A 16,467-nucleotide genomic window follows, 5' to 3' on the forward strand; every position below is an offset into this window, starting at 1 on the left:
TAAAAGTGATTAAATAGCTACTTTAGAAAAGAGATCCCTGTGATTCTTAAGCTGGTGCTGCTCTGTCTTGGAGCCGACTTTGCCTTGAGATCCTGGGGAAGACACCAACCATTCAGTGTGCCTGCTTCAATACTACGGGAATCAAAAACACAACACACAGTACACCCAAGGAATTGTCAGCCCTTTATAAGTACAGGCCATACCTACTGTCTAACAGTTAATGGTTGCCAAGAGAAGAGAGTGCTGCCTGCTGCTGCCCACTGTTGATCTCTCCATAGGTAGCCAGAGTGATCCCTGCAAAACATGAATCCGGCCAGGTGCCTCCCTCCTCAGAAGTCCATAAAGATTTAGCATACTTAGAACAAAATCCTCCACCTCCAAATTGTTCCCCATTCTTAACAGATACTCAAATTGACTGTCTCCCCACCCACACCTCAGGTCTGTGCTCAAGAGGCCTTCCCACATCATGCTGTCCAAAAGAGCAACCACCGCCTGCCCCCACTGCTCCTAGGCTCTATTCCCTTGTCAGTCTGTATGTCTTCATGGTACTTGTCAATCAAGTTTTGATATGTTTGTTTCTTTTATATGGTCTTTCTCCTCTTTTAGAATTGAAATTTCAGAAGGGCAGGTAATTAGTAGTTTCGTTGCATTCACAGTGCTTAGAACAGTGCGTAGCTTGTAGTAGGCACTCAGCAAATTGTGAATGAATTACCAAGAGCATGTGGCATAAGCAAGGTGAGTATTGCAAAGAAGCCAGTGGTTTCATATTCTAGCTAAGATTTTAATATCCTTTATTGATTGCTCAGTAAATTACAACAGTAAATACTTTTCAATATCTAGGCCATGGAATGAGCATGGTAAGAATATTTAATTAAAGTGTAGAATATTGACCCAGGAGGCCAGGAAAATTACAGTGAGTTAGTTTGCTTGCTTGTTTGTTTGGCTTATATAATTCACATACCATAAAAGTTATCTCCTTTAAAGTGTACAATTCAGTGGTTTTTTAGTATATTCACAGAAGTATGCAGATATCACCACTATCTAATGCCAGACATTCATATCATCCAGTAGAGAAACCCCATATCCATTGGCAATCACTCCCTGTTTCTCCACACCTTCCCTACCAGACCCTGGCAACTACTTATATATATGTTTATTTTGTCTCTGTGGATTTACCTATTCTAGACATTTTATATAAATGGAATCATTATGGGACCATGGTTCATCCATGTTGCAACTGGAATCAGTACTTCCTTTTTATGGCTGAATAATATTCCATGGTATAGATATACCACATTTTTTAATCTATTCATCAGTTGATGGACCTTCAGATTGTTTCCGCCTTTTGGAGCAACAGGATATGGAGGTCAGACATCCTGACCTCAGACAAGCTCTCCAAGTAAAATTTATTTTCAAAACGCAAAATCAATATAGGTTTGAAAGACAAGGCATTCCCATCTATGAAACTGCTATTGCAACCTTCTAAATTAGAAAAAAAGAAATTGAATATCAAAAATCACTTAAACCAGATAGCATCCGAAAGACCTTAGCAATGACAGGATTTGAAAGGAATTCCCAAGTGACTTCATCTTCGAGAGAAGCAGTTCCTAGATCCATCATTACGTTTCTCTGGAAAGCCACACAGCTATCCAGCTTCAGTCAAGGCAGTTCACAGGAGTGCTGCTTATAGAGACCAAAACTAGCCAAGTCCAGGGAACACTTGCTTTCTCTTTTTAAGGGGTGAATCAACGTTTAGTATAAACTACTTTATGGTTTTTATGTTGAGGGGTTTGTAGTTGTTGTTTTGTCTTGTTTTCATTTTTAAATAAGGAGTGTTTTTAGGGAGGGAGGATTCTTTTGTTTTTTGGTTTCTGAAAGGATGGGGATACTGAAGAACTTCACACATGCTATGTAATATATAGCTACATATTCATTTATTCCTTTGCCTCAGCAGTTCCGAAAGAGTAGTCTGTAGACCCTGGGAATATCCAAGACCTTTTGTTACCCACAAACAGTGGTACCACTGTGCTGTTCTTCACGGTCATGCATAGGTTTCATTTAAGAAGCTACTCGGGAGGCTGAGGCAGGAGAATGGCGTAAACCCGGGAGGTGGAGCTTGCAGTGAGCTGAGATTCGGCCACTGCACTCCAGCCTGGGTGACAGAGCGAGACTCCGTCTCAAAAAAAAAAAAAAAAAAAAAAAGAATGCGCATGAAGACACCATAAAACTAATGCTTTTTTTAAAACTTGAACCATCTTAATAATATTCTGTATTTGACAAAATGGGAAGTATTAACATACATATAAAGCACTTCTGCATACCAAAGTGCAGTGATTGTCTCAAGGAATGGTGCCTTCTGGATTGAACCAGAGGGCTGCAGAATCATGCATGGGTAAAAGATCCATTCAAAGTGCAAAGTAGGCTGGGCACAGTGGCTCACGCCTGTAATCCCAGCACTCTGGAAGCCCAAGGCGGGTGGATCACATGAGGTCAGGAGTTCAAGACCAGCCTGGCCAACATGGCGAAACTCCATCTCTACTAAGAATATAAAAATTAGCCAAGTGTGGTAGTGCACGCCTGTAGTCCCAGCTACTCAGGAGGCTGAGGCAGGAAAATCGCTTGAACCCAGGAGGTAGAGGTTGCAGTGAGCCGAGATCGTGCCACTGCACTCCAGCCTGGACAACAGAGCAAGACTGTCTCAAAAAAAAAAAAAAAAGTAAAGTACAAAGTAGACTGATGGATTTTAATGCAATAAAATACAGAAAGTTCATTGATACAGTTTCAGATTGATATAGTTTCAAATTCCACACTGGTAACCATCCTTTAAGAAACTGCCTCTCCCACTTTGAGAAACTACTTGTTGGCCAGGCACAGTAGCTCACGCCTGTAATCCCAGCACTTTGGGAGTCCGAGGCGGGTGGATCACTTGAGGTCAGGAGTTCGAGACCAGCCTGACCAATATGGTGAAACCCTGTCTCTACTAAAAATACAAAAATTAGCTGGGCATGGTGATGTGCGCCTGTAACCCCAGCTACTTGGGAGGCTGAGGCAGGAGAATTGCTTGAACCTGTGAGGCAGAGGTTATAGTGAGTTGAGGTCACATCACTGTACTCCAGCCTGGATGACAGGGTGAGACTCCATCTCAAAAAAAAGAAAAGAAAAGAAAGAGGGAGGGAGGGAGGCTACTTGTTGAGTTTTGATGTAGTATCAAAGACTATCTATCCACAATTGTTGGAAAAGATTACTAAAATACTCTTCCCCTTTATAACTCCATATCACTGTGCAGCTGGATTTCCCTTTTATATTTCACCCAAAACAACATGAGAATCCAGCTGCTTTCTGTAGAGCCAGAAATAAGAGATTGTGAAAACCCAAACAATACCGGTTTTCTCAATTATTTGTTTGCTTTGGAAAATAGTTACTTTTCAGAAAACCTGTCATTTATATTACCATGTATTAGGTTTTATTTTTATGATCAATGAATACATAATTTTAAATTTTCTGTTTCAATTTCTAATTTGGTAAATATTGATAGACATAAACCACATAAAAACTTTTTGAGACCCTCAATAATTTTTTAGTGTAAAGGGATCCATAGACCAGGAAGTATGAGAATGAGTGATTTACCCAAATTATTCAAATGCTAAACATGCCTTGCGCCTGATACTGCTTGGTGCTTTACATACAGAACTTCATTGTCACTTCAAAACGCCTTCAGGGTAAGTAGCTTCACTCTTTTTAGCTAAACTGAGTTCCATAGGGATTGATTGTAAATAACCCAAAATGACACAACTGTTAATAGTAATAGAACTACGCTTCAGTGTCTCCAGAGCTCGCTAGTACCTTTCTGTGTTTCATCCCATACTTTATTCTAATATATTTTGCCCTTATATATTTGACTCTGAATAAACGTTGACTATGTGCATACATCATTGTATTACACATATCATGGATTTTAAATTTTTCAGTGGTATCAATGATTTAATTATTCAGCTCTTTCTTATTTTCACTTGATTTTATCAGTACTAGAAATTTTTGTGCATCAGCCACCACTTCCTTCATCTAAAGCCACATTTGAAGGCAGCCAGGTACGGAGGCTCACTCTTGTAATCCCAGCACTTTGGGAGGCCAAAGCCAGGAAACCACTTGAGGCCAGGAGTTCAAGACCAGCCTGGTCAACATGATGAAACCCCATCTCTACTAAAAATACAAAAATTAGCTGGGCATGGGGGTGCACACCTATAATCCCAGCTATTCCAGAGGCTGAGGCACAATAATTACTTGAACCTGGGAGCAGAGGTTGCAGGGGGCTGAGATCACACCACTGCACTCTAACCTGGGTGACAGAGTAAGACTGTCTAAAAAAAATAAATAAATAGAAATAAAGCCACGTTTGTTAGTCATTACTAGAATAACAAAATACTTTAAAATATGCCCCTACACTCAGCCAGACTCTCAAAGAGCCACATGCCTGAAACCACACTAGTGTTCCTTGGCCCTCTGTGAGTTGCTTTTCTGAATCCCTTGTGGCCCAATGCCAACAACTTTATTGAGAGATAGCAAGAAGATTCCCTATGACTCTCATCCATATTGGTAGCAGAGTTCTTTATTAAAATCCAGAATGCCCTTTCCTGCTTTGTTTGAACAATTTGATTTTTTTTTTTAATCTTGTGGACTCTGAAAATTCGTTAACAAGTCAGGTTTCCATCTTCAATGTTGGCTTTTGTGGCCTATCTTTACAGCAGCTTTGTTAACACTCTTTCTTAGAGTGTTTGGGTTTTTTGTTTGTTTGTTTTTTATTAACCTCATTTCTGGCTCCATTGTGTGTCCCTTGATTTCCCTTCCTTCGTTCAAACTTTCTGAATACATTTATCTTTGAAAAGATTCTGAAAGAATCTCATTTTCCTTTCTAATAGGCCTCTCTCCTTTTCGTACAGGTACTGCATTTGGAAATGGGAAAACCTCGGATTATCTGCTGCTGGGAAACTTTGTGTACACTGTGAGTGCAGGATGTTGGTCTCGTTTGCATATAAAATCAAATCCTTTCATCTGTGCTGATTTCATTTTTAAATTTAAAAGTAATATGTGTGTTTCTGGATTTAAGGGTTGTTTATAGTTCCCTTTAAAAATTAAATAAGACCCAGGGCTTGTAACAGGATCTTATTTCATTTTTATCAAATAATAAAATAAAACAACTGAATGATAGGAAATCAATACCATTAAGTAGCAGAAGGATTGAGGTTTTGACAATCTGGGGGGTCTCCTTTCTCTTGACATCAACCCACTGAAGTAGTAAAAGACAAGCAAAAATACATTTGCAGGGGCTGGTGGCTCCTTCTCATACAACATGAATGCGAAAGCAGAGCAGTGGATAGAAATACATCAGAGTGTACGTCATGGATATCTCCTGGGGACACTTTACAGTATCCAGGTCTCAGGAGAGTAGTTTTCTTAAATTTATTTCAAACTATATCCCTTTTTTTTTTTTTTTTTTTTTTTTTGAGAGGGCGTTTTGCTCTTGTTGTCCAGGCTGGAGTGCAGTGGCACGACCTTGGCTCACTGCAGCCTCTGCCTCCCAGGTTCACATGATTCTCCTGCCTCAGCCTCCTGAGTAGCTGGGATTACAGGCGCGTGCCATCACGCCCAGCTAATTTTTGTATTTTTAGTAGAGACAAGGTTTCCCCATGTTGGCCAGGCTGGTCTCAAACTCCTGACCTCAGGTGATCCACCCACCACAGCCTCCCAAAGTGCTAGGATTACAGGCATGAGCCACCACACCTGGCCTATATCTCTTCTTTTAAAATTTTTGGATCACATAAATTAGTTTTTGCATTTAGTAAGTTTTATTTTAACAAATAACCTAAATTGCCATTAGCTATCCTGCTGAGAAAGCTCAACTGTTCTTACTGTAAGCTGACTTTACAACCCCCCTGGGAAGTGTCTTATCACATGCTGTGTGCAAACCCTTAATATGCCCTCAAGTAGAACTGGGCACTTCAAGCAGTTATTGATCAAGTGCTAGCAAACATCACTTCCATCACCACAGCTGTCAAAGGTGCCTAGAGTTTCCTCGACTACTAGGAATATTTAAGATTGTATTATTATAAATAAATAATATTCCATGTTAATCACTGTTCTGAATGTTTTAGAGTTTTACTCTCAAAAAAAGAAAAAAAAAATTTCTGTAAGATTGGTAAGCTTTATCAGTCCCAGTTTACAGGTATAGGAGTTGAGACACAGAGAGGTGAAGTAACTTGCTTTGTTCATTAACCACAATAGCCTAGTGATAACGTCTTGGGCACAGATAGTCAGACTCCACGGCAACTACACTTCATAATTATGTTATACTGTGGAAAACACAGAGCAATTAATCCAACCCCAGTTTCCTTTTTCAGAATGACTAGCATAAGCCCCAGCGATGGGTGCGTATATCATTGAGAAATGTCTCATATCCTACTCAGCAAGGTTTTAAGTAAAGTTCCAGAGTAAGCATTTAGATTTCTAAATGTATGGTTATTTTATTCATTAAAATTTGTCTTTAAAATTCAGAAAGTTAGACTTTTAGTATGAAAGGGGATTGAAAATAAAGGTAAAGTAAGCTTGAAAACTCAAATTAACCCAGGCATGTGCTATTGCTGTTCATGAATTGTACAAAAAGCAGGAAACACATACAGAGGAGCTCGTGGATGGAGGGTCAGACTGCGCAGGTGAGGGAGAGGCAAGGAAGCCAGAAGTGCAGTGCTGCCCTGGGCACCTCTGACCTATCACAGTCCCATCGGCTGCCCAGCTAATTCACCTGTCTCTTTGCTGGTTGGATGTACAAAGCAAGCAGCAGTCTCCTAGTCCCATAGTTAGATTCAGAGATATCTGTTCTTTATAAATCTTTCAGTCATTTGATGAACTTTCATGTTTATGAGATAAAATAATATTTTCCTCTTCTGTTTTAGTTTGTGGTGATAACTGTGTGTTTGAAAGCTGGATTGGAGACATCATATTGGACATGGGTAAGAAAATATCTAACCACAACCGAGAAATGTCACATTTACTTGTGCATTATCTCCAGTCTTGGTGGTGGTCTTCGCTCTAACTTGATATGTCCCAGGTTGATATGTCCTAGTCCACAGGTTTTCAATTGTGGGGTGTCAGGGGTCGGGAAAGGAGAACTGGAGGTTTTAGTTGGGAAATACTGAGTTAAACTTAAACAAGTGCATTACCACAAGACTTCTCAGAGCCTTTAAAGTATTGTCATATATTATGAGTATCCCAGGAAGTTGTGATACTTTAAACTTATAGACTACAAATCTTTTCTTAGAGGTGTCACTGGACTGGTATTCTGCAGAAAACCCATTGGAAAGTGATTCTGAAGACTGAAAATATTAATGACAGATTTGTCCTCAGACATTGATAAATACCCAGTCTTGTTCCATTTTAGATAACATTAGTTTTGCAGTATACCCCCATCCAGTAGAGGCCCTGGAAACAAAAGAAATTAAAGTTTCATGTCCCTGGGAAAGAATGCCACAAGGCATTTGGATTTAGCAGTCATCAGCATACATAATAATCTCACAAGGATCTGACATCTTTCGGTGAGAGCACGCAGACCAAGAGTAAGGCAGGCTTCCAAGTGTTCAGGGATGAAAAAGGTAAGAGTAAGAGGAGAAAACTACCAAAAAAGCTAGAGGAGGAGCAGTTCTAAATTCCAGTACCACAAACATTGCAACTGTTGTAGAAGAGATTAGCACTTAAAGATCCAATTTAAAAACACACACAATTAGGTAGAAACTCCTATAGATAATATTTTTATGGATATAATAAAGTTAATAAGGAAATTTGAGAGAGTTTCATTAGTATTTGTGTACTCGGTCTACATAAAACTTTTTTGACTCCGATTTCCTTGCTCTACAGTTCAGCCACATAGCGATATGGGGGAGCATCGCACTCTGGGTGGTGTTTTTTGGAATCTACTCATCTCTGTGGCCTGCCATTCCAATGGCCCCTGACATGTCAGGAGAGGTAATGTGCGCTGATAACTCACGATCCAACAAAACCTTAAAAACTGGCATTTTTTTAGCGAACCTTAATCATTTAGCATAATTTTCCATCTTGTTGATTTCTATTAAAATAGTATTTGACCATTTAAAAGCTGTTTTTAAACTCCACAGTTTTGAGTGATTAATCTTGAGAGAATATTTTAAACTTGAGCATTTTACTTAAATCTGACTTATCCTTTCATAAACATAGCCAGGACAATAAAATATGGTTGTCGGGAGCTTGAATCTTATTAAGGATATCCATATAGAAGATGCCATTTTAAAATTACACCATAAACCCACAAATACATTTTGATTAAAGATTTGGGGAAATGGTGAGTTTCTGTCTTGGGACAGTCTATCATTTCTTCTGTTATCTCTTATTCTAGAGAAAAGTCTGCTATCACTAGATTAAATGCACTTTTTGAGTTGTCCTAATGACATCAGTTTGGTTTTCATTTTGAAAGAATTAGGGCATCTGACATTTCAGCCTTATCATAGTCCATTTTCAATTCTGTCTTTCAGTTTCTTGTTACAGGGGTAGGAATTGAGTTATTAGGTGTTCATGGGGGAGTGTCAAAAGATCTCCTTTCCTTCTGAAGAGATTCCAGCAGTAGGAGGGTTTATGATTTCAATTGCAGGAAATTTGACATAAAATGTATAAAAGAAAATGTGGAAAACATTTTGGGATTTCCTGTGACCTCACAGTAACTTGCAAATCAAGGTAATGTGAGCTCCATGACAGTACATTGTTTTACCGCAGTCACAGGAACCCTTTCCAGTGGTTTTCATGTATTTGTTGCCTCTAAGTACTGCCTGAGTACCTTTCACTTTTGACAGTCTGGTTTATAGATCATTTTCATGAAATTTTATCTGACAGCATCCTGCTTTTTATAAATTAGCAGAATGCAGACACATTTTTAAAATTTTGTGGTTAAATTTATTAGAGAGAGGCATTATATACTCTTACAGCAAAACCAGACGTATCAAGGAGTATGTACTTCCTTTGACAAAAAGTGAAGGCTTCTTTTGAAACATATATTGTGAAAACTAGAAATTTTATAGCATGTATTCTAAGCAGAACAGGGAGAAAGCTGTGAGCGGGTCTCCTCTTTACCTTGGTTTCCGAGTCCTTTTCCTGAAATAAAGCAGTATAACTGAAGGAAAAAAAGTATGTGCCTGTGTGTGTATCTGATGATGACATTTGGAAAATTTAATTCTATTCTTTGTTTTTATTTGATGTGCTCTGTCTTATTGGACCTGCTTTTCCCTTAGGTCGATTTTAACTTGATATCTTTTTCATTAGACTTAAGTCTTTGCCTTTCTTTATCTCATTTCTTAATGTTTATTTTATTTTCAAAATGAATAACACAAAAGATTTGAGACCCAGATGGTTTAAGCAAGTATGGCCAATAGGTTTGATGACAAGAACTGAGGTTTTGACCACCTACTTCTAGGACAAGTGTGAAGTTTAACTGGCTTTTTGCCAACCAAATATAATTCTACCCTTGCCTGTAGAATTCCCAGAATTACCCAAACACAAAACTTAATATCGTCTCTTGAGACTCATGGTGATGCTGTGTTTAATTCAAAGTGAAATGAATGTCAGTACTCCATCACATTTCTGTTCACTTCATATACAGAGGGAAGTGCTAACAGAGGTTCTTTTCTTGTTGCTTTATTACTACTGCTACTCTGAATATAGTGTTTAAATAGCTGGTGCTCCACTGAAAATATGAAAATGGATTAATTCAGCTGTAGGGTAGGCTTGACTAGCATGTCCAAAATGTAAGTCTGTTTTCTTTATTCAAGCAAAAAAAGAATACTTTAAATTTATGTAGCACTTTAGCGCTCCCAAAGCATTTTGGTGTGGGTATGGATGTGGGTGTGGTGGGATGTGGGGGGATGTGTGTGTGTGTAAATGACCCTCACAGTAATGCCAATATAAGGATATAGCGAGAATGCCACTCAGATTCTCCAGGTAAATCATCTCCATTTACTGTTTCTTGAGCATTAGGCTAATAAGTCCCAAAAAATGTCATAGCTGTATTCAATTTTTAAAGTTTTTATTATAGATGTAGAGTCACTAGTTATGTTAGATGACAACTCAGTTAATTTCAACGAGAATGACTACTTTTAGGTCTATATTTTTCTAATCTTAAAATTCTTATCTCAATCAAGAATATAGCCAAATATATACATGTATATATACATATATATAAATGTGAAAAATTCATGTATGCACCAATATTTATATCTGTAGGTATATACATAATTGGCCAACTGTCTTAAAGCTTATTCAACTGTTAACTTTCATAGCAATATATTATTGTAATATATTGTACATTACATATATTATCTATTGCATATAGTAATATATTATTGTAAGTAATGCCAGCATAAGTTAAATGTTAGCATCTGCTGCCTTGACATGTTTTATGATACCCACGTAATGAAACACGGCCCAGAGCAGCCCCCAGAACTTGAGGCCATTCTGCAGGATTCCTGATGCAGGGTGTAGGTAATTTCTGTCACCACCACTAACAGGGTCATAAGTATCTAATCCAAAGACCATATCCCCAGGATCCCAGTCCTTTCCTGTGTTGATTTGGCAGCAATTCATTCCACACTAAATAATTAACTAATTATGTACGTAAGTGTGTTTTGGTTGCCCAAAAGCTTAATAAAGGTCTCCAGGATGGTACCTTGTAGAGGTGGAGCAGACAGAGAATAGCAGCCCTGTGGTGGTTCAGGAGGTATTTTGGAGAGTGAGATACTGTGTGGTTCTAAAGGAGCATTGACTGAATAGAGGAGCTCTATAAAAAGGCAACCAAGATCTGAGAAGAATAACACCAATAATACCTCATGAATATTGAACGCTTACTTTATCCCAGGTAGTTCTGTAAGGACTATATATATATATATGTATTTTTTTTTCAATCAACCAATCCAACAGCTATTGAGATTCTTCTGTGTGTTTGACGCTATTCTAGGAACTGTGGATTCAGTCCTGAATGAAACAGACAGAAACCCATGCCCTCCCATAGCTCACTTTTCTAGTGCAAGGGGGCAGACCGTAAATACAACGAGTAATGAAATATGTGCATATTTAAGTGTCTAGAGACAAGTGCAGCAGGCAAGGGGAACCAAGAGCCTTATTTTCAGTTGTGTTTCCCATAGAGCCTTGTGGCATTTACTCATGGTCAGATTTAAAAAAAAAAAAAAAAAACCCTGGAGGAGCTTGAGAGGGAAGTGTCATGACCTGATTTACATTTTTGCAGTAGGACTCTGACTGTTGTATTGCAAGCCACTTAGGAGGCTGTTCCAATAAAGCAGGAGAGAGATCATGGTGTGTGGGGCAGGAGGGCAGCAGTGGTAAGAAGTGGTTGGATTCTGAATACAGTTTGAGGGGAGAGCCAATAGGATTGATGGACAGGTTGGATGTGAGGAGACAGAGGAGAATTCAGGGCAGACTCCGTTGTGTTTGCCATGAACATAAGGAGAGAGTGCTTGTCGGTAACTCACATGATCACACCAAATGGGTTGCCATAATCACCACTTTACAGATATAGAAATTGAGGCACAGAGAAGTTAGGAACCTTAACTGACATCACTATCTGACTCATAGTGGCAGAGATAAGGTTTCAACTTCGATGTCTGATCCCCAGGTCTGCTACCTTAAACGTTGCCCTGTGCTCCTTCTCTGATAATAGTTGCTAAGAGGAATGCGTGGTATTTGATCTGGAAATTAGAAGTCTGAAGGGACCCTCAGTCCTCGCAGGTATTTCAGGGATTTGAAAAGGAAAGGAAATCTCTGTATTCTGTTTTCCTGGCAGCACTACCTCCTGCATGTTTCTTCTCTCTGCCTTTTCCTCTCTGTAGACGTTGCAGCGGTCTTGTTCTTCCTTAGTCCTTCTTCCACATCGGTGCCACAGTAACCGTTTCAGAATGCTTCAACTCCTTCTCGAGCAACCACTGTGTCTTCATTTCTTTCCTCATTCACTCAGACCTAATGGTGTGGGGCCCCTAGTGCCCCATAAATGAGTGTTAAGTGATTGGCAAATAACATTTTTTGCTTGCTTCCGTGTTTTAGACAAACAAATGAGAAACCGTGAAATAGAGGTTATAGAGAAGCAGCTTTCAGCTCACATAAGTACATCTCTCCAACATCTTGTGATTTCCAACACATGAAGATTTTCAGCAACAGAACAGGATGCTGGTCTCATTTAATTAATCCTTCCCAGGCCAGGCAGATGAGCTCTCAGCCACTGTGATACTTAAGCAGCACTACATTCTATGCCTCTGAGCTTGTCTTCCAACTCCTAAGAGATTCTCTTGTATGCCTCTCTTTACTGCGTCCACTTCAAAGAACTATTTTAAAAGGGCACAGATATTTTGCTCTAGTTAACAGGATCTCGGGGTGCAAATTATACAAATTCAGCAACTTACAGGTAGAGGTCTCATGCTTCTATATTCAGCTTCATGCAGATTCACACATAAATCAGGACTTTATAGTCATTTCCAACTTACATTCTTGGGTCATCTTTGCAGCAAAGGCAGAGCCATTTCTCACTACGTGTTGAAAGAAAATTCTTGCTCCCTAAGTTGGGGAGAGAAAGAAACCAACATTGATTGTGTACCTACTAAGTTCTCCAGGCACTATGTTTAATGCCAGATACTCCTTGTTTTCGCTAAACTCATGTTCCAAATCTGTGTAGTAAGCAAAGAAATAGCCGGTGACCCAGAGAATTTAATCCAGGCCGTTCTTTTCAATCCCATTGGTTTCTGCTAACATTCTGAGGAATTCAGTACTTTCTTTTTGGGGCTTATTGCTGTTCCTTACTCTCAGGTGATAACTCTTTTTGTCTTGTAGCCATCCTCCTTGCATTCAATCCATCTGCCATTTCCCCACTTTTCCCAGGGTCCTGAACAATTTATATAAGCAAGCCAGATATGAAAGTGCTCCTGTCTTTTTAAAAAAGTACCCAGAGTTATAATTTCCCCTTCTCAACACCCACCTGACTCCCTCAACCCTATTTAGGGAAATTCCATCTCACTTCATGTCCTAGCCTTTTGCCTCTTCTTAACAGCAATATTAGCATAAATAATATCCATTTTGTTAAAAAAAATTTTTTTAACTATTAAATAGAAAACTCAGTCATCCTACATCATCAGAAAATGAATGGTTGCCACTCAGCTATAATAGGGCCCCATTGATGAAGGGCCAGTCACTGTCAGAGGCACTTTTCATGTGGTCACTCATTTAATGTTCACAGCCACACTGTGAGGTAAATTCTTTTAGACATTTCACAGATGCAAAGTGGCTAAATCACTCTCTGAAGGTCAAACAGCTCCAGAGTGTCTGAACTACAGTGTGAACCCAGCCTGATTCTGTCCCCTGATGCACCATGCCCACTCCTGTCTGTTCCTTTTCCATTTCTTCTCTCATCTTTTCTTTCCCCTTCCCTGTGGCTTTTCTCCCAGACTTATCAACTATAACTTAATGCCCTTCTAGCATCAGTGCCACCCATCGAAGTACTTAGTTCCATCTTGTTGATGAACTGACCAGTCGTCATGTGCATATAATATTTCCATCTTCAGCTGTCCTTAGCTGCCTTTGTCTCTGCCCAGGGGTTCTTTTCAGAGCATCAAATAGCTTTTCCCCTTTTGCTTCCGCTCATTCTGCATGCCTGAAGTGACCGGAAAGCTATTTCTCAAATATCTCAGAGTTTAGTGCAGACTTCAGTTACTGTAGACCCAGCCAAGAGCTGGTTGTTCTCAGTTGGTGGGCAGGGTGTTCCCATTTGGAAAACATTCCTTCCTAGAGTTTTGCACTTTGTTTCCACTACAGTAATTCTACATCTCTACCCATGATAATGATTCAAATGATAATGATTAACAAGTGTCCCACAACCATAAATTATTGAAATATTTAACTGTTCAAAAGGAATTATGATATCGGGGGTTAGGGGCAGTGGGGGTAAGGTAGACATTGGAAAATGCAACAATAAGAAATCATTTAGGAAAGGAAAAAGAAACTAGTGTGACGAACTTGGCTGTGACTTTAAATATGTCGCTGTCTTCCTCTCCTCTCACAAATATGGTTGTGATTTAAGAGGAGAACTTTTTTTCAGACCTGACTTGTATTTTTTCACACCAGTACAACAATTTATGGGGCAAGGTAGGCCCTGGGGAAAAGTGCTATGTTATATAAACATATGCTTGCCTGCTTTTCCGACTGGTCTCAATGATGTTACTGGGTATTTTTTGAATTTCTAGGAGAAAATAGTTTAGCCAGTGATTAATAAACCAGATTAAAAAATAAAAAACAAGCTACAGCAAGGATCATTTCATATCAGGATTAATAACAGAAGCTTAGTATCAGCAAAACTTTTAAATTTATTGTGGCATTGCAGACAGGCACTGTAAAGTCCTCCCAAGCACCATCTGTTTCTGCTCTCCCTGGCCTAAGGGATCTATAAAACTACTGAAGGAAATTGAAGTTAAGGAACGAGCATGTGTTTTACAGAATTTCAGATCTCTTGATTGAGGTTTGTAAAGGCTTTCTGAAAAACAATAAAAATCTTTGTTGAACCCTTTGGTGTCACCCCTGTAGGAAAGGTATTAATAAACTACATTAGTGATATGATTTTCCTAAATTGTGCCGTTGCCTGTTTTATCCAACATAATAAATTACTTTTCATATGAGGAATTTCCTGGTTAAAATAGTCTTTATTCATCTATCAGCTTTTAATTACCTCCATAGCATGCGGTAATTTATTGGTCTTAAGACCAAGCCTTGTAGATGAGGTGGGGCAGTGTTATGATATGATGGAGTTTCATCCGAGATTACCGTGTTTAACCAAGTAGTCTGGAGGGAACAACTGTACAAAATTCTGTCAGATGTTCTTCAATGAGCCAATGACTGTGAGTCCATCCAGTAAAACCTGCCATTGGTCACGGTCCTCATGCCCCCAATAGTAAACGAAAGAGGCAGACCTTCACAGTTCTACAGGCAGCTGGCCAGGAGCCACTTCCAAGCCCATTTTGTAAAGAGAAGTATATATGGAAATGCTGAGAGGAAAAGGGAGACACGGGTATGACGAACGTAATCATGAATCAGGATATCTGGACATCTGCATACACTTTACAGTGAGAGCTCTCCTTAGAGCCATTACGAGAACAGGCATTGTGTTTTGTAACCACAGTACCTTTGCCTGCAATATACCCAAGTGTAGATTGAGCGTCTCCTGTGTGCCAGGGCCTATGTTAGGCACTGGAGGATGCAAAGATGAATGGAATTGGCCTTGTCCTTAAGGATCCCTTTGTTTAATGGTGGAGCACTGATGTCATAAGCGAGAGAGAGGCCGTGGTGTACCCGTATGCTACAGTGATGAGCAAGGTGTGAAAGCTGAACGAAGCCTGCTCCTGGTATGGTACAGCTTTAACTATTCAGCCCTAGAGGCCATTCATTGTCACGTTCATTCATTCCACAAATATGTGTTGAGGACTTAATTGGTGCCAGGCACTGTTCCTCGATACCAGGTTAATTGGGCAGGATCCCCATTGCCTAATTGAGGGGGCCAGGGAATGGGAAGGAGAAACAGGCACTAAACCAGTTAACAAATGACTAAATGAAGAATAAGTACAGATAATTTGACAAAGTGATAAGTGATGGGAGGAACACAGAGCAGATATGATAAGGGACAGGATTATAATGGGTGTTCCAGGAAGGTCTTTCTGAAGTTGGGACAGTTAAGCTGAAACTCACATGATGCAGGAATACCTGTCATATGAAGAAGAGCATTTCACACTTAAGGAACAGCAGGTGCCCATTCTCCAAGGCAGCAACAGAATTTTCCATTCAAAGACAAGGCCCGTGACTGCAGCAGAGAGAGCTGGAGAGAGCACTATGAGGTGGGGTCAGCGCTGTGGGCAGAAGGCAGACTGCCTCTCTGCCCTCCAGGCCCAGCATTCTGGTTTGGGAACCACCACAGCTTTTGTTTGAATGACAGGCCAGAAATACTCATGAAAGAAAGTGTTTCAATAAAGCTCATAACTGGACATAGTTCTTTTTTTTTTTTTCTTTGTTCTCGTACTTGTCCCCCAGGCTGGAGTGCAGTGGGCATGATCTTGGCTCACTGCAACCTCTGCTTCCTGGGTTCCAGTGATTCTCCTGCCTCAGCCTCCCGAGTAGCTGGGATTACAGGCGCCTGCCACCACACCTGGCTAATTTTTGTATTTTTAGTAGAGATGGGTTTTTGCCATGTTGGCCAGGCTGGTCTCGAACTCCTGACCTCAGGTGATCCGCCCGCCTCAGCCTCCCAAAGTGCCAGGATTATAGGTGTGAGCCACCGCGCCTGGCCAACTGGACATAATTCTTGCATTCCATTCTATGGTACGGTAAAGGGATCATCAATGAGTGGCATTAAGCTGC

At 39.8% G+C, this 16,467-nt stretch overlaps 1 protein-coding gene across 9 annotated transcripts in view; it reads left to right on the forward strand.

Annotated features, from left to right (window-relative positions):
* The window catches only part of ATP8A1 (ATPase phospholipid transporting 8A1), a 267,018-nt gene that overhangs the window by 223,906 nt on the left and 26,645 nt on the right, over window positions 1-16,467 (forward strand). For all 9 annotated transcript variants that reach the window (XM_021938415.2, XM_021938417.2, XM_021938416.2 and 6 more), the window contains 3 exons: window positions 4,938-4,999; window positions 6,948-7,004; window positions 7,906-8,013. In XM_021938415.2, the coding sequence (XP_021794107.1) occupies window positions 4,938-4,999; window positions 6,948-7,004; window positions 7,906-8,013 (227 nt within the window). The remainder of the gene's footprint in view (window positions 1-4,937; window positions 5,000-6,947; window positions 7,005-7,905; window positions 8,014-16,467) is intronic.

Source organism: Papio anubis, chromosome 3, assembly GCF_008728515.1.
Source record: "Papio anubis isolate 15944 chromosome 3, Panubis1.0, whole genome shotgun sequence".
In the NCBI taxonomy this organism is placed as follows: domain Eukaryota; kingdom Metazoa; phylum Chordata; class Mammalia; order Primates; family Cercopithecidae; genus Papio; species Papio anubis.